The 24,213-nt window shown below is 40.7% G+C and overlaps 1 protein-coding gene across 1 annotated transcript in view; it reads left to right on the top strand.

Moving 5' to 3' along the window:
* pcnx2 (pecanex 2) overlaps positions 1–24,213 on the top strand; it is a 113,921-nt gene that overhangs the window by 5,859 nt on the left and 83,849 nt on the right. Inside the window, exons 4-12 of the mRNA XM_078400031.1 lie at positions 615–768; positions 843–875; positions 10,065–10,236; positions 12,384–12,494; positions 15,152–15,243; positions 17,510–17,619; positions 18,866–18,971; positions 21,014–21,106; positions 22,483–22,633. Coding sequence (XP_078256157.1) covers positions 615–768; positions 843–875; positions 10,065–10,236; positions 12,384–12,494; positions 15,152–15,243; positions 17,510–17,619; positions 18,866–18,971; positions 21,014–21,106; positions 22,483–22,633 — 1,022 coding nt within the window. The remainder of the gene's footprint in view (positions 1–614; positions 769–842; positions 876–10,064; positions 10,237–12,383; positions 12,495–15,151; positions 15,244–17,509; positions 17,620–18,865; positions 18,972–21,013; positions 21,107–22,482; positions 22,634–24,213) is intronic.

Here is a 24,213-nt window from a genome sequence, read left to right as displayed (position 1 = left end):
TCAAATGCCTCTACCCACTCAGTCACCACCACTAATCCCCAAGTCCATCAATCTCATTACTCTTTTCTCATCTCTTTCCTCAGAGAATTCCTCTGAAGTGTTCTTGTTGTTTGTTGCCCTTCAGCGTACGATCTTTCATATTTCAGATATATCCTGATTCTTACTTGCATGTTTAAAAGTGTATAAATTCTTCCTTGGTGAGATTTTGTTGAACAGGAGCTCCTGCGATTATTTACTGATGTAACTCCCTTACATTATATTAAATAATACCCCCAGCTCGTGCCTCTTTGGTTTTGCTGAATTCTACTTCAATTGAGATCAGTTCATGGACTCTGCCTCCAAGGTGTGCCTCAATTGTCCCCTGTGTGGTTTGAAACAATCAGCAGGTTCAGCGACCTTTGCATCTCGCAAATTCTGTGATGTGCCAGGTCATGAGAGAACCACCTGCCACATTCCTTGCTGAGATTCCTTTCCAGAGCTACCATAACACAGCCATCACTCTAGATACTCAGAATGACCGGAGCTCTTGCATGTTTATGGCAATGGACACAGAATCTCCCTTAAAGATAATTTGGAAACAGCACTTGAATACTTGCACTGCTGTACTTTTACAGGAATCAGGAGATTGGGGAAAACGTGTTATCGGTTTCCTTGGCCGTCCTTGTTGCCCTTCTTGGATTCAGCCTTCTTAACCAAGGATTTTTCAAGGACATCTCGGTCTTATGCTTCTGCCTGGTTATTGCCAGCTGTCAGTATTCCCTGTTAAAGGTAAGTGATGTTCTGTCCTTCATTCGAGAAGACCAATTATTGCAGCTCCTGACTCCTCTTCTCTTCTGTTTCAGAGTGCTCAACCTGATCCTGCTTCACCTGTGCACGTGAGTTATGAAAACGGTACTAGATGGGCCAAAGCCTGAAAAGGCATTGATACACTGTTTAAATGAAGGAAGCCCCAAGTGATTTCAACTTTCTTGCCCTATCTTCCCAAGACAGCACCTTGCTGCTGCTGAGTGGTGGTGATAACCACACACACACACACACACACACACACACACACACACACACACACACACACACACACACACACACACACACACACACACACACACACACACACACACACACACACACACACACACACACACACACACACACACACACACACACACACACACACACACACACACACTATCTCTCACTGATTTAATGCTCTTGCAGTGCCATGTAGGAATGCAGCTATTTCCCATGTAATTATCGAAGGTAGACTCGCTGGGTTGACGGAACCAAGTCTCCAGGAAGACTTGGTTAAAATATTGTTATGCTTCACCAGTACACCGTGTAGAATTTGTTCTTAAGTTTGTTCCAATAATGCATGGGATTGTGAACTCAGGATGAACAGATTCCTTCAGGAGCCATCATAGAGACTTCCTGTCTCCATCCACCACAACCCCACAATCCTGCCACTGGTACACTACGCTTCTAATCTTTAAAATGGGTGGGGTCAGATTGTGAAACAAAGAGCATGTAATTGAGATTGGGAAGAAACCTGGCGAGATATTGTGTTTAGTTGACTGGAAGGGTTTACAGTGCACGGGCATAACATGACTGACAGATGCCTATCAGTCTGAGATGCAGGAGAGGGTAATGAAATATATAGAATGAGTTGAGCATACAATGTGGTGGATGATATTCAACAGACATGATGTAGGTGTATAATGGTGCATGGCATGTCTAATGGATGGTATTTATAAAGGATAATATTAAATGGGGAAGTGTAAATATGCAGAATCTATATAATGCGTTGAGGTATTGTCGATTAGGTGTTACACAGGCATGGTGTGTTTAAAAATAGTGGGCATATAATGGTGAGATTGGGTGAATAATGAGTGAACATGTATAAAGGGCAGGGTGTGCACTACTGGCAGTGTTCAAGACAAGCAGTGAGCATAACAGAAACAACAAACAACCTGCAGAGGAACTAATGCTGATGCAGAGTTTCAAGCCAAAACCTTGACACTCCTTTCCCCCCACAGATGCTGTTTGACCCACTGCATTCCTCCAGCAGATTGTTTGTTGCTCCAGATTCCAGCATCTGCATCTTGTGTCTCCATGCATGACAGAAGATTGCACATCAGCTGTGTGTATATATGCTGATGTACGGTAGCGAATTAGGGATATTTATAATGGATAACTCGTGTATAAGAACTAGTCTGTGTTGGCTTATCACATAGATGCTTAGGCAGCAGGACTGATAATGGATGGAATTAATAACAGGTGAGTGTATATTGCACAGAGGTAATAAGATTTTAACTATGGGTTTCAAGTTTTAAGGAGCTCACAGGAGAAAGCGGAGATGTTGAGACAGGGAATTTGTGTTCTTAGATTCTCAGTAGACCGAAGCCACAGTCACAAATGGTAGTGTAATTTATGTTGAGGATATATAACAAGCCAGAATTGGAGGACTGCCTAGATTTTGTGAGGTAACATCATATAAAATAGGAGTAGGAGAAAGCCATAATATCTCAAGCCTGATCCACCACTCAATAAAATCATAGCTAAACTGATCTTGGCCACCGCTCCACCTTTCTGCCTGTTGCCCATAAAAAAAGCTTGACAATTTATCTTGACCTTCTATACTATGATTACCAACCATATCTCAGTAGAGAATTCCAAAAATGTATGCCTCCCCCCAAAAAGGAAAAGTTCCTCCTCCACAGTCTTAAATGGGCAATTCCTTATTGGAACAATGTTCCCAGTTTCCAATTCCAGATTTCCCCATGAACATCTCAGCATCTATCCTGCTGAGCGTCCTTGAAATCTTAAATGTTTCAATAAGATTAAATGGTGTGGAATTCTCTGCCTCAGAAGGCAGTGGAGGCCAGTTCGTTGGATGCTTTCAAGAGAGAGCTGGATAGAGCTCTTAAGGATAGCGGAGTGAGGGGGTATGGGGAGAAGGCAGGAACGGGGTACTGATTGAGAGTGATCAGCCATGATCGCATTGAATGGCGGTGCTGGCTCGAAGGGCTGAATGGCCTACTCCTGCACCTATTGTCTATTGTCTATTGTCTATAAGATCATTTCTCATTTCTCTCAAATCACAGAGATACAGGACCTTTGACGTCAACCACCCATTCACACTAATCTTACATCAATCCCATTTTATTCTCCCCACATTCCCATCAGCTCCCCCTTACTGTTCATCCACACAAGGAACACTTACAGCATCCATTTAACTTACTGACCTGCATGTTTTGGGGATGTGGGAAGAAACTGGAGCATCTGGAGGAAAACACAGTCACAAGAAGAATTTGCAAACTCCACACATACAGCACAGTAGGTCAGGCTTGAACTCAGGCCACCAGAGCTATGAGGCAGCAGCTCTACCAGCTGTGCCATTGTGCTGCCCTTGATTTGGTCTTTTTTTCAGTTCTTCTCTATTGCCAATTGGGAGGTCTATGGTATAACCCATGCAAAGCAATCGCCCATCTTTTATTTCTAAGCTCAACCCATATTCCTTCCTTGGATAACCCTACCAGTATATCTTCTCTAAATACTGCTGTGATACTCTTCTGAATCAGCCATGTGATTCCCACTCCTCGTTTGCATACCCGTCTGCCTGAAACTTATATACTCGAGAGAATTATGCTGACGGTCTTGCCCTTCACTCAATAATGTTTCCTGTTTGTAATAACACGATAATTCCATGTGCTGATCTATGTCCAATCTACTCAACTGTTCTTCATAGGACAACCTCTTCATTCGAGGAATCAAACCAGTGAACTTTTTCTGAATTGTCTCCAATGCGAGAAAATCCTTCTTAAAATAAGATGAAAGCTGCATGCAGTGGAATCTGCAGAATGACCCAGTGGTGCAGCAGTAGAGTTGCGGCCTTACAGCACCGGAGACCTGCTTCGACCCTGATTAAGAGTGCTGTCTATATGGAGCTTGTACATTCTCCCTGTGACCTTGCGGGTTTTCTTCGGGTGCTCCAGATTCCTCCAAAAATTCCAAAAATATGCATGTTTGGTGCTTAATTGGCTTCTGAAAATTGTCTCTAGGATAGAACTAGAGTGTAGGGGTAATCATTGGTTGGCACGGACTTGGTGGGCCAAAGTGCCTGTTTCCATGCTGAATCTCTAAACTAAACTAAACAAAACAAATATCATGTGCAATTGTAACAGCACTTCCCTACCGTTAAACTTTATCCCCATTGCAACGAAGGGCAACGTTCCATCTTCTGTGTCTCCAGCTATATTTTTTATTGTGTGCAATAACTCTGAGTTTCTACATGATAAAACCCAGATTACTCCCTACAACAATATTTTGTTGCCTCTCTGCATTTAAACAATATTATGATTTCTGCGCTTTTTAACAAACTGAATAATCTCATATCACTATCCGACACGCGTTTGCCCACTCACTTTTCTATACCACTTTGCAATCTCCTCATATCCTCCTCACAACTATCTTCCCCAGCTATTTTACCCTTGTCAACAGATTTCCTACAATGCACTCAATCCCTTCATCTAAGTCATTGATATAGATTGTAAATAGTTGTGGCTCCAGCACTAATACCTATGATACTCTAGCCCATTAGGTAATAGCCTTTGTTTATAAAGGTTGGATTACAGCAGTAGGGAGATTGCAATGCCGTCAAGAGATTTGTGAAGGAGGAAAATGTTAAAAATAAAGTGTTACTGTGTGACTTAGTTTACAGGTACAAGAGTTTTGCATGAATCTATTTTTAATTTTGCAATGGAGAGAGAATGTTGTGCTGACAGTGAATAAAAAAGCAACTTTGTTTACGTTGTATTGCACACAATAAAATTATAGCTGGAGCAAGATAACATTATAGGCTTGTCCTTCTGAAGTCTGACCTTTTACATCTAGCAACACCGCTTGTCACAATGGGCTATGTATATTTAGACAAAGGGATTACAGAATGGATTGTCTCAACATCAGGGTTAACAACGTTGCAATATAAATTTGGACAGAGACGTTGCTTTGAGCCACTGCAGTCTGGTTAAGAGTTAGAGTTTTTAAGATCTGTGCACTTCCCAAGGCAGCTCAGTTGAGCATGATGGGATTGAATGTGATTTCTGCTCAAAACAGACATTAATACAACCAATGCTTACAAAAGATCCAATTTGAAACAACCCAATTTGAAGCTTAATTTCTCCATTTTCTGACACTCGGCAGATGCAAAATCCAAGGACAAATTTACAGCAAGTTACTGCCACCTTGTAGTGATGGGTTCTCCTCTAAGGTGTGGGACATGGTAAGGTGTGGAGGGAGAGAATTAAGTCTAAAATAATGCATTATGCAAGTTTATACACACACTGACTCTGTAATCCGAAGTATGCTGCAATTACACAGATGTGCACCCTCCAAACATTGGCACATTTACAATTCTGCGCACACCCCTGCATTGAGTTATATCTCAGCGTATAGTACTCTAGTTTCTTGAACAAAAGTGTATTACATAATTTATCTTAAGTGTCTCAACATATACTCTTGACTGATACACCTGGTGCTGTCCCTCGGCACTACAAACCATTGGAGATGTTGTCTTTTGAATGAAAAATGGAACACTTCTAATAGAATGTAAATGATCTCCAGGTCTTATTTGAAGACAAGCAACTGAGTCACTCAGTTTCCCTAACCAGTACTTATTGCTCACTTGATATTTATTAGGCCAAAGGAGATTTCTCTGAGGAACGTTAGCAACAATGTCCTTCAGCTTTGATGATGACCCTGCAGGAATCTTAACTATCTTACTTGAGCTAAGTATGGTCAGCTGGTTGGAAGTTTTACTAAGGCTACTTGATCCTCCAGGATATTAGTGCCAGAGATCTTCAGGGCAGTCTCAGAGGCCCAACTGTCTTAATGACCTTCCTTCCACCAGATTCGTAGATGCGTGCATGCTTGATGTTGATTGCACAATGTTCAGTTTCATTTGATTCCGTGATTATGAAGCATTCCATGCTTGCATGCAGCAGGACCTGGATATTCAGGCTTAGTGAATGACAAGTAACATTCACGTCACACAAGTGCCAGGAAATGACAAACATTAAAAAAAGTCTAATCATTCAACAACATTGCTATCACTGAAACACCCACTGTCACCAACTCAAGGGCACTATTGATCTGAAACGTAGCAGAACCAGCCGTATCAATATTGGGTTTCCTGTATTGCACATCACACTCAATTCCCTAAATCTTTTCTATCACCTGGAAGGGCAAGGTCAGAAGATGGTAGTGTACTCCATCCTTGCCTGGCTAAGTACAGTTCCACTGAAGAAGGTCAATACTATTAGCACAAAGTAGCGAGTTTGACTGATGCCCTATCCATCAACTTAAACAAATAGTGCCTGTACCACACATGATGAGACTACATGAGCATCTGCAAGTTATGCTGCAACAATTCAGCAAGACTGCTTCAAATCTTTTCTTAAATCCATTTCCGCTGTCTAGACAGGAAGGCAGCAAGAACATTGTGATTGCCAACCATCTTGAAGGTATGGAGACACGAGAGACTGCAGAGTCTGGAATATGGAACAACAAACCACTGGAGGAACAGTGGGCTGAGCAGCTTCTGTGGGTGGAAGGAATTGTTGATGTTTTGGGTTGAAGCCCTGCATCAGGAGCAGGTGTGGGGAGTAGTGAACCAGGGAAGGGTAATTGTTGGACGGAGGAAGAGTGAAGGAAGATAGAAAGATGGAGGCATGTAGTAGAGGGCAGGGACTTGAGTTGGGAAACAGAGGCAGGTGGATGATAGGTGGAGACAGAAGGAGCCGGGTGGGGGAGGAGAGGTGGGTGGGTGCAGGTAGAGGATGAAGGTGCCAGATAGGCCGATAAGCGGGAACACAAAGGCTACCTGTGTTAAAATCTGATAAGTAAGGAAGGTGATAGTGGGAACCATTAGGGGAGAGGTGAAGGGCAGTTGGAACCAGATTGTGAAGGGGAAATATGATGGGAAAAATAGTTGGATGGAACCAGGAAGTTGAAGAGAATGAAAGGGGATGATGCAGCTTTGGAGGTGTGGTGTGGGAAAGGAGCACACCTCAAGGTTATCCTGCAGGCCAGATGCCATTGTAACTTGGAAATATATTACCATTCTTCAATATGACTGGGTCAAAAACCTGGAACTCACAATCTGACAGCACTGTGGATGCACTTTCACCACAGAGAGTGCAGCCGTTCATCACCACCCTCACACCTTCATTCAATTGCAAATAACAGGAATTGTATTTGCTAATGTTGCCCATAATCCATCAACAAATTATTCTAAAGGATTGGAAATGCAACTATTTTGAATAAGTGAGTTTTGGAGTTTTTTGGTCTTGGTAGAAATCAAACTGAGCATCTTTGAGTGGGTTCGTGAGTGAGTGTTGCTTGACTGTACCATCAGTGACACTCTCCATGTCTTTGTTGGTGACTCAGAGCAGACTGATGTGGCAGTAATTGGCTGCATTAGATTTGTTCTGATCTGTCTGGATAAAATACAATCAGGCAACATTTCATCGTCAGTGATACCCAGGGTTACTCTGATTGCCTGAAACTACTTCAGTACTGCAGCTGGGGTGACACTGAGACTAATAGTTGTTGCTGTATTTAACAGCCTCTGCCATTTCTTGTTAAGTCAATTAGCTTCATTGCTAATCCACCCTAGCCTCCTGCTGAGATCTATGGCTTTGGTGGATCTTAGCAGGAGAGAGAGAGAAAGAGATTGATCATACAAATGGCTGAAAGTGGTTGCAATCATTTTAGCTTCTCGAGCAATGGATCTCTCCCACTCAGCCCCCCATCCGAGGTATTACCTTTGGAAAATCTGTTTGGTTAGATTCACATGAGTAGATTTTGTCCCAATTGATCTTGCCATGTGTATGGCGTAGTTGATTCGGTGTTTTCTGAGGATGAAGTATAAGAATTAAGATGTTTAGAAGGTTGAAATTTTACTGAAAGGGTTTGATTGGGAGTGAACTAAATAATTTTGAGATAAGGCATTGTAGATTTTCTTTTACTAGCTAATAGCAAATGCACCAAGTAAAGCTAAAAGTCCTAAAGTACTTTGTTGGGAAGACACAAGATTGGGCATGTTTGGAAAGAGAGTTGCAGGAGCTCCAGTACCATGGTTTGAAGAGGTTTCTAAAGACATGAAGAGATGCTGAGGGTGTTTCAGATTCCTGGGACAGTACAAAGGCTTTGGCACCAATTATGAAAATAAGGAAAGGGGAGGATTACAGATGAGTGGAAAGTATGAGCTGCAATATAGACCTGGTGAGGTTTGCAGAGACATGGTGTGATGCAGGGAGAGCTAAATACCTAGTTCCACAGTATATGCAGTCAAACACGGATGCTTCTCAGTGTTTGTACTCAAAGTGAACCCCAACTCACACTTCTTCATTTATCCTAATTCACCTCTCTTTTAATTCCTTCCTCTGTCTTGTGGCCAGGTTTACCTCGTTATAATCTGTCGTTGTGGGTTCTGTGTTCCCCACTTTTAAGCAATTGTGGTGTAAACTGGAAACAGAGGTTCCACACAAGAGAGCAAAATAAACTAACAGTTGTATCAGATGTTTCTTCAGTGTCGGATATCAGAGATCAATCCATTCCTTTTGGCTTGTCTTAGCCCCAAAGCACCGTTCACTACTCAAACAGCACAACTGATTTTTGTTTTGCCAGACATCCAATTGAACAAACTTAACAGCTTCCCCTTTCTGAACACTCCAAATCCAAGCACTTTTGTGCTCTGTGTTGAGGAATTTGGGAAGAGGGGAGGGAAGGCCTGCTTAAATAGTAGGGACAGAAGAACATGGCTATTAACTGATTGGAATAGCTGAACATGGCTAATAGCTGGTTGGGACAGTCAAGTAACCAAAACTCTTGGAATTTTGTCCACCCAGAGATGGTGCAACTTATGTTCTGTCTGTAATATTTCTTGTTTGAGTTGCAAGCGCTATAGAGCTGAATGATATGTCTCTTAGAGCAGTGGGGTGGGAAGGATTACTGTTCTCGTGCTCCTGCCCAGGGTGAGGAAACATAATAGGGACAATGCCTGTAACTGTGAGCTCCACTCTTGACCTGCTGCATGCTTTCAGCAACTTTCACCTGCTTCTGCAGGTGGCAAATCTCAAGAAACATGTTTCACATGACAGGTTTCCTGACAAGGTGGTTGGTGCATTTGATTTAGGAACAGAAGAAGGCCATGTGGTTCCTTGAGCCTGCCCTGATCTGATTGTCACCTCAGCTCACATTCCCACCAACTCGGTTGGGACTCGGTGGACAAAGGGCCTGTTTCCATGCTGTATGTCTAATGTAAACCAAACCAAACCAAACTAAATTTCAATAATCTTTCATCTTTATCTGTTCATCTCTTCATGTTTAAGATTGACATCTTTGAACCATTGATCAGAAATATCCAGAAACCTTTTTACAGGAAGGCTGTCTCTGAAAAGAAAGAGAAATGCTTTGAAATAATTGTGGCTAATTATACATAGACACCCTAGTCAACACATTTTTATCTGTGCTGGCTCTTTGGAATAGTATTCCGACCGCAGCTGCAACAGTGGAAACTCTGCAATTCTGTTTCCTTTTGGGTAGTTATCCAATTTCCTAACAAAACTTATTGAAGCTCTCAATACCCTTTTTTTTTTAACAGTGCATTCAAAACCATCACAACTTGCTGCATTAAAAACAGTTTCTCCTCATTTTCCATCCTTGGTTCTGTAAGTCTGTGTCTTCTGGTTACTGACCAAGGCAGTGGAAACAGCAGTAACTCTATTAAAGGCCTTCACGACTTTGGCACTTTTATTAAATCACCTCTAACCTTCCATGATCTAGGAGTATATGTCAGCTTCTCCTGTCCTCCCATGGAATTAAAGCCCACAGTCCCAGGCACCATTCAAATCTCCTCTTTTCTAAGGTACGGCATCCAGAATTGGTCAGAGTACTCTAGCTGAGGTCAAACCATTAATTATAAAAGATTTAAATTTTCTTTTGTAATCTTTGCCATGAATCCAATGTGTTTTCTTAACTGTCTATGCTTTTCCTCATGTTTCTCCTAGGGGCACAATAGAATTGTTGCATACAGCAGATCTATTTATTTTTCCATCTGCTGTGGCCTTGTGTGGGTTTTGGATCTCGGCAGTAAATGCACTCAACTCCCATCTTCTACTCTGTATGGATTTAGATTGATATCTCCAGAAAACTTAGCAACTGCAAGAGATTTTATTATTGGTGAGCCAACATCTGTTTAGCCTATAAAGTGTTTCAGTGGTAATTGGAAATTTCAGGTCAATATGAAACTCAAGGCCATTGGCCTGGAACATTAACTCTGTTTCTCTCTCCACAGATGCTGTCTAACCAGCTGTGTATTCACAGCTTTCCTTGTCCTTATTTCTGATTTCCAGTATCCCAATTTTTCTTTGATTTTTAGTTCAGATTCGAAAGCTAGCTCAAGGTTAGTTTTAAAAAATCAGTGTAGATGCTGGTTTATACCGAAAATAGACGCAAAATGCTGGAGTAACTCAGTGGGCCAGGCAGCATCTCTGGAGAAAAAGGATGGATGATGTTCCCAAGGATGGAACCCTTCTTCAGACTGAAAGTAGGGGAGGAGGTGGAAAACTAGAGATAAGAATAGGCCAGAACAGATGACCAAGGAAGGGTGGAACCCATAATGGCCCATAATGGCCCATTGGGGAAGAGATGGTAACAAAGGGATACAGGGATGCAAACAGTGGAACTAGTAGGACAACTAAGGTGGCGTGGGGGAGGGGGGAAGGAAGAGCGAGAATGCAGGGGTTACTTGAAATAGAGAAATCAATGTTCATACTGCTGAGTTATTTGCTGCCCAAGCGAAATATGATTTGCATGTGGCCCCACTCTGGAAAAAAAGCAGTATCAAATTGTAATTTCACACTGTCCTCAGGGTTATTAAGAAAATACACAGTTCAGTACCCAAAGACATAGGAGGAGTTCCAAGGTGGAAGTGTGGATGCTACTGACAATGGCTCACCAAACATGCCCAGTAATCGCGGAGAAGTATGCTATTATTGATAGTGCCTGTCATTTCCTATCTATTGCTGCAAGCTATATGTACCATGCCATCTGATTCCATAAACATAAATACAATTTTATTGCATTCAGTATTATCTGTAGCTTTAGGTCAGAGAAGAAACTGATGTCCATTTGACTCTACACAAAAACTGGATAATATTTTTGTACAGCCAAGTGACGTCTCAGATTAGGGATTTAGCTTTAAGTATGAGCTTTGTAATATTGCCATGTCTTCCGATATCAGTAGCACTGGGACTTGGAGAGGGAAGTAAAGGAACGTTTTTTTCAGAAAATCAACACAATTTCCTTCTTTGGCAAAAGATATGAACTGACATCCCTTGGGGAAGTGTGGAGAGATGTTTATGACTGTAATCAGTAGAAATTATTCCCAGAAGGCAGAGTCAAACCAGATGAACTGAATCATGTTCAGTAATTTGTTTTTGGGAGTGTGGAATAATCTGTAGTTGTGGTTCTGCAAATATTCAGATTTGTATGATATTCCTACTACATCCAAGGATATTTTGAATATGGCCTCCACTAACCCTACAATTCTCAGATCCCATACTTCCGTTGTGAATGTCCCCAACAACATGCCATTGGCAGTCGAGCTGTCAGCAACATCTTGTCGACTAATCGCATGGGATCTTTCACACTCTGAGGGAGAAGGCAGAGCCTCATCCAAGTGAAGGCATTACCAACAGAGTACCACTACCTTCCATCAGTGCAGTGATTGCTCAGCCCTGAGCCTCATTATTACCGATCTTATGGTGCAGTTCTGCCCTGAGCCTGTAAGGCAGTCCATTAGTGCTGTCTTTCCAGAGGTGTAACACTCTCTCAGAATTATCCTGCCAACAGTGCAGTGCAGAGTCCTGGAGAGCATAGATAGGTCATGTTTCGGGTTGGGACCCTTCTTCCAGGAACAAGGGTCCCACTGCATAACATCACCTATCGATGTTTTGCAGAGATGCTGTCTGACCCGCTGAGGTACTGCAGCACTCTGTGTCCTATTGTGTAAACCAGCATGTGCAGTTCCTTGTTTCTGCCTTCTATTCCTTTTGCCTTTGCTAGGTCCTTCTATTACTCTCAAAGGTCCTGTTGCCTTTACCATGTCCCCTGTTCTTATTGCTCTTGCTGTGACCTCTTCTTGTTGCTCTAGTGTCCACTTCTTTTTGTTCTGAACTGCATCCTCCATTCCCTTTGCTCTTGTGTGTCCTTTGTTTTTGTTGCTCTTGCTGTGCCATGGTTTCTGTCGTTTTTGCTGTGTCCTCTATCCCTGTTCCCCCTCTGCATTCCCGTTTCCCTCAAGGTGTTTTTCTCTTGTGTTTCAGGGTTCACACAATGCTTCCCTCTCATTTTCCTCCTGGGCCTTCTTCCACAGATTAATACTTTTGTTACGTATTTGCTGGAACAAGTCGACATGCACATCTTCGGTGGATCTGGTACGTAAGCTGCAAATTTTCACTTTTGAGTTTAAAATATACTAAAATATACTAAAATATACTAAAAACAAGTAAAATATAAATTATTAAAATGCGCATCTAGGTATAAACAAATGTAACTATATTTTATAAAGATCTTTTCAATAAACAACTTGCTTTGCACAGGATTCTATTAATTTTTCATCAAACCTTTGAATTAGCACACCATCTGTTTTGACAGACCGTGCAGTTTTCTTGTGTCGTGTAGACTTCGGTTAGGGAGAAGAAAACCAGCCAATTTCCTATTGTTAATTGTTATTGAGCAAGCCTTGCCAGAAGCCCCAAGTTAGTAGACATCAGAGGAAGAGCAGGAAAAGACACAGTTGAGATGCTGCATGTGTTCAAGTACTGTAGACAGGCTCACATTGAAAAATTGTTTCTTGGGACAGAACTAACATCTGCAAGATGTCAAACATCACTTAGTACATGGGGTGAAAACTGACATTTGGCAATGCAAAGCATTGAAAGATATTTAAAAGCATGAAGTATTTAAGTAAGAGAAAATAAAAACAAACTGGTTGAAAGGTTAATAATCCCAAAGTTCAGATGTGTGAAAGGTGTTGGCATGAGAACAGATACGGTGGAACTAGAGGAGCTAAAAGTATAGAGGGTAGTTCTTGCAGGAAGGGGTTGTTGTTGAGATTTTCATTGCAGTCCATGAGCTTTTCAATGAATATTCATCGCTCGCCTACTCTCTGAGATAGTGATGAAGAAATTTACAAATGAAAAAGAGTCAGATTTGCAGAAAGTGGCAGTGAGAACTGGGGGGAAATTGGCACAGAAGGTGATGAAACCTCTGAGTTCTGTATGTGTGCAGGAAGCAGCGAAAATACTGTCCAATTTAGTGGGAAAAGTGAAGAATCACAGAACAGTACAGCATATGAACAGGCTTCTCGGCCCACAATGTCTGTGCTGAACATGATGCCAAAACCATCGCTTTTTTACCTGCACATAACCCATATCCCTCCATTCCCTGCATATCCATATGCCTATCCAAAAGTCTTTTATATGCTACGTATTTGCTTCATCCATCACCCCTGGCTGCATGTTCCAGGCACTTACCACACTTAGGTACAAAAAAACCTTGCCTTGGACACCAGCTTTCAACTTTGCCACTCTCACCTGAATGATTTTTCCATCCTGGGAAAAGGATTCTGACTGTCTGCCCTATCTATGCCTCTCATAATTTAAATACTTCTATCAGATCTCCCCGCAGCCTCCAGCGTTCCAAATGAAACAATCCAAGTCTGTCCAACCTTTCCGTGTAGCTAATACCCCTAACATACGCAACATTCTTGGTTAATATTCTCTCTTGCACCCTTTCCAAAGCCTCCACATCTTTTGGAACACACAATACTTCATTTGCAGCCTAACTAATGTCCTATAAAGCTACATCTTGACTTCCTGACTCTTATACTCAATGCCCCAACCTATGAAAGCAAGCATACAATATGCTTTCTTTTAGTGCTCTTTCTACTTATGTTGCCTATTTCAGGGGGTTAAGGACTTGGACCCCAAGATCCCTCTGTACATCTGAAAAGAGTGTTTATTTGTCATGTGCATCAGTGTGATCTAGAATATTGAAATTCTTATTTGCCACAGCTTTGCAGATACATTATATGTAAGAAAAAATATATACAATGAATTCTAAGAAAACTAGACCTTGGTAGAGTAAAAGTATATATGTAAAGCAACCAGTAGAGCAAAGCTGTTAGGGAGGGAGTCCGAGTAGGGCTGCAGCACATTTCCTACAAAGAGACAGGCAGAGCTTGAACCCATGCGTGTTCTGATAACTGAAACCATTAATTTGAAGAAAGTGAATGAGGTTAAAGGAGAGGTTGTTCACTGTACAAACAAATTCAGCCTGGTGAAAGAGGACGATAGTTAATGGCGTCTGACTGGGCTTTTGTTAAAAAGGAAGCTTAGAATCTTCGGCATCTGGTGTGGGATGGTGTAGAGGGATTGGGCATCCATATCCAAACAGTTAGTTGGGGTCAGGAAACTGTCAAAATGGCAGAGGGGCATCACAGGTGTAATAGCTACAAGTGAGAAGAGATGGGACAAGGAGGGAAAGAATTGAAACAAGGAAAGAGAAGTAAAGTCTGTGGGAACATGTGCCTACCAGAATATCCTGCTTGTGGATTTTAGCGTAGAGATAGGAGTGGTTGGTGTAATTTGTGATTGGTGAGATTTGTGGTTGGTGTAATTAGTGGTTGGTGAAATTAGTGGCAGGAAGATCTCCAGAGGTCAGTGACCATCTGGGAGACATGGCCTGATGTTCACAGGTTGACACAGGTTGTACGAGGAGACACCAGAAACTGCAGATGCTGGAATCATGATCAAAACACAAAATGCTGGAGGAATTCAGTGGGTCAGGCAGGATCTGGGGAGTGAATGGATCGGTTAAGTTACAGATTGGAGCCTGAGGACACAGTTAAGACATGCATAAAATTAAATTAGCTTTTGAGATGAGATGCACTTCATTTTCAGACCTCAGGATACGTGACCTTTGAGAAACCTCTAATCTGTGTAAAATGGATGGAATCGTTTAGTGATTGTAGAGAAATTAATGAAGTTTAAAAATAAAATAATGACCATATTAATTATGTTTTTTTCAGCTGCAACAGGACTAATTTCATCGCTCTATGGCTTTTTCCGCAGTTTACTTGCTGTATGTCTGCTGTATGCTCTGTGTATTGGCACTTTAAAGGTAAGCAATTAACTGGACAGTTGAGTTGTTAATTTAGCCATGCCTCAAAATAATGACAGCAAAAGTAATGAATCAAAAACAATAATGCTCTTGGAGTCTAAGGAATCTTGAGTTATGTTGGAAAAGAGCAGCTACTTTTACCCTTTGCCCAGAGATGCTGCCTGACCTCCTGAGTTACTCCAGCACTTTGTGTCCTTTTTTGTAACCAACATCTACAGTTCCTTGTTTCTACTCCAGTTTTACCCTTTGCCTTATTTCCTTTCCTATTCCTACCATTCATTTGTGCATTAAAGAAATGTACATTAGGTTGTAAACCAGAGGATTGGATCAAGTTGTAAAATATAATTAATAGAAGGAATGTAAAGAGAGAGAGAGAGTGTAAATAAGGAGTTGTAAATCGGCCAGGTACAAATTGGAGAGTATATATTCGAAGTTGAAATTTGAATGACACATCATTTGAAAATTGTGGAGTATAAGTAAAGTGGTGGTTAAATCAGGAAGTCGTAAATCAAAAAAAATAAAATTGGGTTGTAAGTTGTACAAAATTGTCCCTTTTTACGCTCTGAGTTCTATATAACTAATTTGTTTGTACATTTTGAATTTTTGGCAATATTATGGAAGTGATGCAATTTGCAAAGCTCCAGTTTCAACTCTGGGCGAGTGATGATCATGGTTAGACGTAGGCAGAGTGTGCTGGCTACTGCTATTTTTGCTGGTGTGAAGTTTGGCCTCATTGGTATTACATCACTAAGCTTGAGCCACTGGGCAGGAACATTTTGGTTCTGGAAGAAGGAAAGCAGCCAAAATCAACATCATGGTTGGAGTCTGAACATAAACAAAATAAATATGTCAGGATGTGCAAATCACTTTACTGTCAATTAAGTACTTTTGAAGTGCACTCACCATTGCAGAGTAGGAGAAGTAGCAGCCCATTTGCACCAATACCCATAAACAGCTTAGATGGAGCATCTTGGTCAGCATGGATGAGTTGTACTGAAGGGCCAGTTTTTGTGCTGTATGATTCTATGATTCTATTATCTTGATCTAATACACATTATTGCGATGTTCAGGGCTAAAATTTGGCCAGATTTGCATTTATTGACCATCACCACCACATACTCTGCAAAGGTACTGTAAGCTTCCATTCTGAACTGCTCATTGTGTTTTGATTCAACTGAGTAACTTAATCAAACACTTCAGACAGCAGTTAAGAGACAACCTCTCTGATATAGAACTAGAGTCAGATGTGGATCTTACCAGGGAAGTATGACAGGCTGGTCAAAGACACGAGGGCATAAGTTTAAATTGAGAGGGACAAAATTTAAAGGAAATGTGCGGGGCAAGTTTTTTACACCGAGAGTGATGGGTGCCTGGAATATACTACCAGGCAGGGGTGGTGATTGTGGCAGTTATGATAGAAGTTTGTTAGAGTATTCAATGGCATGTTGAATTCCTTTAAAATGTCTAATCTGGCCAAATATTGACAATTAGCCAAAGACCTGTTGGTTCACCAAAACTGCCTCTTACCATAATGGGCAGAGTAATTTTTTTTTCCAAAGACTGAATAATCTGCTGGCAATGTCATAGACTGGTATAGATGCAGTATACAAACAGGCTTTTCAGTCCACAGAGTTCACATCTACCATCCATTTACATCAATCCAACTTAAAAAAAATATAGAGGGGGGAAATCATTTTGGAAAATCTGACACTGACCTCATCAAGCTGTTGAAACCAGTTCAGGAGAATACATCTCCTGGTGTTTGATGAATGATGTACAGAGGTCTACGCAACGGGTAGGAGAAAGGCCGCAGGGGAACAGGAATATAATTATTAGGTTCATTAGGAATGTGTGCATATGCACCACATGTGCGCTTAACATGCCTGACAATAATGGTCGAATTTAAACTCCCAGTCCTGCTATTTATTTCAAAAAGAGCGTCAGCAACCTCCATGCCAACAGCCATCACATTTGAGAGGCTCTCTTATCTGAGCAAACCGAGCTGTCTAATATTCAGCTTGTTCTTATCCGCAGAGAGTTTAAACACATCACCAGCCCTCCCCAGTCTGCTATTCTGGCATAATCTCTGTATGGGGAAGCTATTGAGAACTTTTAACTATTTTATAGACCTCGGTCAGCTGTAAGTTGCTGAAACTAAACAAAATACGGTCCTTGAGACAAATGGAATAGATAAATGAATGTTGGAGTTTTGAATTAAACAAGTGAGGATGTAACAAGAGACAAGATATTTCTCTTTGTATTGCAGGGACCTTGGGATGCACAGCATATTCCAACCCTATTTTCTGCTTACTGTGGATTGCTGGTTGCTTGTTGCTATCACCTCAGCAGACAAAGCAGTGAGCCCGCAGTGTTGGTGTAAGTCATTTTAATCAGAAATCTCATGCTATTTGATGATTGTGGCGTTAAAGGTGGGTTCATCCGAATGAATCCTTGATCACATCAGCCTAGTCTGCAGATATAAACCACTAATGACTAGATCGATGAGCATGTGGAGCAGGGTGGATCTGTAATTGACTGAAGTTGGTCTGCTGTGAACCCCTCTTTCAACAAAGACTATGTGGTTTCTTACAATACAACCTCACAGGTTCCTTATGAGCAGAAACATATTCTTGTTATTTTAGTGCAGTGAATAAATGCATCTGAATAATTTTTCATGTATTATTGGGGGGTATATGCTGCTGATTTGTACTGAAAACTAAACTAAAAAAATGAAGGAGGTTAAAGCTGGAGGGGAGCTTGCTGTTGTGACAGGAAAGCTTCTATTAACTATATGCCTGAGGGACACAGCTTGACCATGCACCTTATTTTGAAGATGGAGTGAGTATAAATAACAAAAGTTATTAAGTGTGTCTTTCAAATACTGAGATCGAGCCTTCAAGATACCATTGAAATATGTTATAGTTAAAAGAATGTAATAAATAGCTCAATAAATTTAAACTAAGGCCAACCATTCAAGCTATATTGGCTCCACCATTCAATAAGATCATAGTTGACCTTTCACCCAAGTGTCATTTTCCTCCACTATTCTCTTATTCCATTAATCCCTTAACATCTAAAGATCTAACGATTTCTGCCTCAAATATCTGTCTCACCATACCACTCTCGAGTAAAGGTTTCCAAAGATTCAGTAACCTTAGAGAGAAGTGATCTTTTTTTTCATTTCAATTCCAAAGGGCCCATCCCCTATTTTGAGACTGTGACCCTTGATTTTAGTTCCTCAGCCAAATTAAATGTCAGCTCTTTATTTACCCTGCCAAACCCGCTGAGAATTTTGTAGACCAAATAACATTGTTCGTCATGCTGCTAAATTCAAGAGAATTCAAAACAATTGAAACAATTGATCCCATTAGGCCCTGGGGACTAACCCACCATAATTCTCTGCAAGATCCCCAAAACTACTTTCTTAATCTCAAACTGCCCAAAATGCCCAAACGGGCATTTAGCCCACTGTCACTTCGTGTTTTAAGACCAAGATCAATAGATTTTGGTAAGGTAAGCAAACAAGGGAAATGGAGCAAAATGTGGGTAGAAAGTTTTAAAGTTTTTCAACTGAATTGTACTGCCATGTCACTATGTAATAAGGTGTTTTGTTTCACAACAGGTCTCTCATTCGGTCTAAATTGACCAATGAATTGGAAGTTCAGGATCCTGAACATCCCCTGTCAAAATACAAGGATGTTCTTCCTGAAAAGCTCAGGAATTCTGTGGTATGTATTCCATCTTTTGATTAGTCGTTGAGAGTGCTACTTCGACAACACTGCTAGTTCTGATTGTGAAATAAAACATATTGGCTTTTATATGGAGTTGGATCTTCTGACTGATTCTCAGTGGAATAGACTAATTTTATTTCAAAATCAGTACAGAATGATACAAAATGTCAGAGGGTCAAATTATGAGAGTGGGTTGCATAATCCAGTTTACTATAGAGACATAGCGTGGAACAAAGACATTCGTCCCACTGAATCCAGGCCGACTAGCAATCACCCATATACTAACACTATCCTACACACTAGGGACAATTTACAGTTTCACCGAAGCCGATTAACCTAAAAAACCTGTACATCTTTGGAGTGTGAGAAGAAACTGGAGCACCCAGATAAAGCACATGTGGTCACAGGGAGAACATGCAAACTCCGTACAGACAGCACCCATAGTTAGGATCATACCCGGGTCTCTGGCACTGTAAGGCAGCAGTTCTACCGCTTTGCCAATGTGCTGAATTGAAGTTTAGTTCAGAGATAAAGCATGGATACAATCCCTTCAGCCCACTGAGTCTATGTTGTCAACACCATTTCTATGTTATTCCACTGCCTACACATTAGGGGCAAATTTATAGAGGCCAATGCGAATGTCTTTGGGATGTTGGAGGAAACCAGAGCACCCGGAGGAAACCCATGCGGAGAACATGCAAACTCCACACAGACAGCACCCGAGATCAGGATCAAACCCCGCGTCCCTGGCGCTGTGAGACAGCAGCTCCACCAGCTCGTCTTATATTCAACTTGAGTGTAGAAAATTTGGGTGAAGAATGATTAAGCGTTGGGATGAGATAGACAGAAAAATTTACTTCTGATGGTGGAGTCCAGATCTTAGGAAATATTCCTTCACACAGAGGGTGGTGGAAAGCAACAACTCTTCCGCAATTAGGTGTTGAGACTGCGGTCCCACTGAAAATTCCAGACCTGAGATTGCTAAGTTTTAGTTAGTCATGGTTAGGAAACCTTGTTAATAGAGTGAAGATGTGAATCAGCTGTTGAACACTTGGCCTTTGTGGAAAGAGAGAAGGGGCTAAGACAAATTAAATATACTTTCATAGATTTACTCATGGAACTAAATGCACTGCTACCATTCCAAATATAGAGTATTCCCCATGTTACGAAGAGTTGCATTCCTTAAAAACCCTCTATTTGCTATTTCCTGTAATGCAAACTCCTTTTCCCATTGAGTCCCATTATAAGTGGAGAGGCATTCCTAGAGGTAGTTTTTCTGGCCAACAGGTGCACAGTCCATAAGCAAGAAAATTCTCTGATTGCTTTGTCAGCAGAGAGAAAGTGTTGTTGTTTTAATGAACTAGAGTGTCATTGTACAAGTATCAATAGAAGAGATTACTCTGTTGATTTCCAAAGCAAATCCCTTAAGTGGCCACATCCTGTGCACAGGCAGCCTTAAATAATCATTGGAAATAGTTTAGTTCTCTGTATACATTTTGTGCTGATTTTTTCCCCCACATAAATTCTGTAATAATGAATTTCTATTCTATATATCAATTTTTTAGCTGCTGATTTATAAATTCCGTAAAGGTAAATTTGAATGACTTCAATTGACCTAATGTGGAGATATTCTGTTAGTCTTTCTGGCCAGTGGTCTCGTGGAGGAGAATGCCGCTTTCTCCTCCTCCCGGTTCTTCCATAAAATATTCTAAATCTGCATTTTCTATTTGCTGACTTAGTAATCGGATCCAACTTGAAAAGAAAAAAACTTGGGCTTTGTGGAAAAAGAGAACGGGCTGAGACTAATTAAATACACTTTCAAAGAGTTGATATGGTTATGATAGGTCAAATAGGTTAAACAGGTCCTTTATGTTGTTTGATTCTCTGAGATTCGTCAAGAGTAAACAAAGGATTATTCATGACCTCTAGGTTGGTATTCACTGAAGTTTTAAAAGGCTTATTACCTGAGTATATTTGAAAATATTTTCAATTTTCTTTGCATATCAGAATTATGTCAAAATGTATCTATGTCTTTGCAGAGGGAAGTTTTGAAGTCTGATCTTGTCATGTGTGCAGTAATTAGTCTGCTGACCTTTGCAATCAGCACAACCACCGTTTTCCTTTCATTAAAGGTACTTATTTGTGTTTAGCACTAACACTTCCTGTTGGCATTTAAACTTTTGCAATATTCTTTGTAGTTTAATGTTTTAAGGAATCAAATGAATACGGAAAGTTTAGAGGGATATGGGCCAAACAAGGGTAGGTGGACTAGTATAGATGGGGCAACTTGGTCAGCATGTGCAAGTTATGCCAAAGGCTCTATTTCCATGCTGTATCATTCTATGACTCTAAAACTGTTAGTGGATTTCCCTTGATCACATAGATAAGAACTCTTACAAGGTCGAGGCATGTTGAGCCATTTGCTGTTTGTATCAGAAGGGCTGACAAATCTGTTCAGTCAAAACGGAAGAACCTCCGAAAAACAACAAAAATGTTAAGCAGGACATTGATATTTTATAATCAAAGGACTCCTCTTGCATTTTAAGTTCTGGTAATTTACTATTAAATGGTTAACTCTTAATCAAAATTGGCAGCAGTCCATTGAATTAAATTTTTGTAAGCGATTCATTTTGTGCTGAATGGTGCTGCTGAAAAAAATCCTGCCTTCTAATCCCTGTTTCTCTAATGTACTGAGCAGGCAAGGTCACCAACAAGCCTCCTAAAGGAATGAACATCACTGAATCTTGCTCTGGCAGATCCATGATAACTATCGGTTGATAACAATCAATGAAAAAGCCAGTTTCTGCAGAGTGTTCTTTACTCTGCCTCTCCTTTGGGAGTGAGCAAAACTGATTTATAACACAGTCAACCTTCATTTCCCCTTAAATTCATGAGCCCAAGTATTCCCTTTGTTCAACTTGTTGAGTGGATATTCCAGTAACTGATTTTCAACAGTAGCCATAGCACTACACAGCAAGTTGTGAGAAGTCATGAAAACTGTCAAATCTTCTCCCAGAAGTTTCCTAAATTTTGAAATTGAAACATGAAACAGGATTACAAATGAGAACAGAAGCCTTGCTACTTGCTATTCTGCCTGGGCCTTAGCAACACTGCGCCAGAACTAGGATCACCGGTTGTGGTTTAGAGTGAAAATTTGAAGATTAGTGGTTTAGCAACTGAAGCATGACCACCAGTGATTGAGCTTTGAAAGTCAAAGATATAGATGAGATCAGTGATCTTGTAATTCGCAATGGAGCAGACCATGGAGGTAGTGAGGGATTTGACAATGGCGTGGAGAAATTTAAATAATGCATTGTCAGACTGCTAATCAGCAAGTACTGGGATAGTCCATCACCTGCCTGATTTGCTCCTCTCTTCAGAATAACTTCAACATTACCACCAGATCAACTAATCGAAGAACCTAGCATTGGCGAGGCTGCATTTTGCATTGTATGCTTATGGATAATTTTAACAGCCACTTTCAATTAAACATCTTTCTTTGTTCCAGCCTTTTCTTGGTTTTGTGCTGTATACTTTGGCTGGCACAGTCGGATTCCTGACACATTACCTGCTCCCGCGACTCCGCACACAGGTTCCGTGGTTCTGCTTTGCACATCCTTGGCTTAAAACTAAGGAATATCGTCAGTTTGAAGTCCAAGGTTAGTAATAAAATGATTCTACAGTTTATATCAATCAAACTAGTGAGAAATTAAATGATGATAAACTTATCCATTTTTTTTGGATCCCAATGATTTTTCCTGTCAGAATTTTAGCTCCTCTGGAATGGTAGCGCAATCAAGAAAAGTACAAGTGTCATTAACTCTGACAAGTGTGAGGCGATGCATTTTGGCAAGACAAACTATGGTAGAACTTGCGCAGTTAATGATGGCTGTGGGGAGTGTTGTAGAACAGAGAGTACAGGTACACTGTTCCCTGAAAGTGATGTCACAGATAGACAGGGTGCTGAAGAAAGTGTTTGGCATGCTAGCTTTCATCAGTAAGGGTAATGAATACAGGAGGTAAGACATTATGCTACAGCTGTACAAGATGTTGGTGAGACCACGTTTGGAGCATTATGTGCCATTCTGGCCATCCTGCTATATGAAAGATGTAATTATGCTAGAAAGGGTGCAGGAAAGGGTCTCTGGGATGTTACCAGGTCTTGAGGGTTGAATTATAAAGAGAGGCTCGATAAGCTGGGAATGTAGAAGGCTGAGGGTTGACCTTTACAGAGGTGTACAAAATCATGAATCTTATAATGCCACTGAAAGCAAAAGGTGTGGTATTTAGTGAAATATTACAAAACTACAGGATCATTTTACTTCTAAACATTGAGTAATTGTGGAGAGCTATAAATATGGTACCTGGAATCAGGCAATATTGTTTTGTTGAAGGAATTATCTCAGTACTGCAACTTTCTCAATGCCCTCAGCAAAATATATGTGGTTCAATTGTGAAGTGATCTCAATTGAGATATACAAACATACAACATACAAACGTTCTCACTTGATCTTACGTGCAAAATTGCAAGGCCAATGGAGATGCTGTCAAAGAATTATAAGCAGGCCTCCTGAAGTGGGAACTTGGATTATTCCTAGGCAAGACACAATAGCATGCGTAATTCTTGCCAGATCTTACAACAACAACTCTATTATATCAGTTACTGAAGAAATGCCAGAAATGAAATTGTGGCAATAGCAAAATGGGGAGCCTGGGAACTAAGTCTTTGTTATTTCACTCTAATATAAGATATCATTTAAACCTTGTGTATAATGATTCAAACAATGGATTTGCAAGTTATCTGATAGGCAATGATGAAGAAGAAGCAAAAGCATTTGTAACATGATTTATCAATTCCGTTTGGGTAGACCTTTTTTCATTAGTCTGAAGAATGGTCCCAAGTCAGATGATTGTCTGTCCATGTCCTTCACAGATGCTCCCTGACCCACTGAGATGTCCTTTCACAGATGCTCCCTGACCCACTGAGATTCTACAACAGTTTGTTTTCTGCTCAAGATTCCAGCATCTGCCGTTTCTTATGTCTTCATCGGACCATTTACCTTGGTCATAGACTATAAGCCTATGTTAGTAATTCTTGATCCTAAGTCAGCAATATTGACCATAGCCAAGTAAAAACTGCAAACATGGGCCTTAACTTAGTATGATTACAGGATCAAATATAGCACTTAGAAACAAAATCTGATTGCATTTGCCATATGCAAATTCAGATTTAGATTTA

Source organism: Rhinoraja longicauda, chromosome 5 (genome assembly GCF_053455715.1).
Source record: "Rhinoraja longicauda isolate Sanriku21f chromosome 5, sRhiLon1.1, whole genome shotgun sequence".
Taxonomy (NCBI): domain Eukaryota; kingdom Metazoa; phylum Chordata; class Chondrichthyes; order Rajiformes; family Arhynchobatidae; genus Rhinoraja; species Rhinoraja longicauda.
The sequence above is the reverse complement of the archived record's forward strand: the minus strand, read 5'-3'. Positions and strand labels throughout refer to the sequence as shown.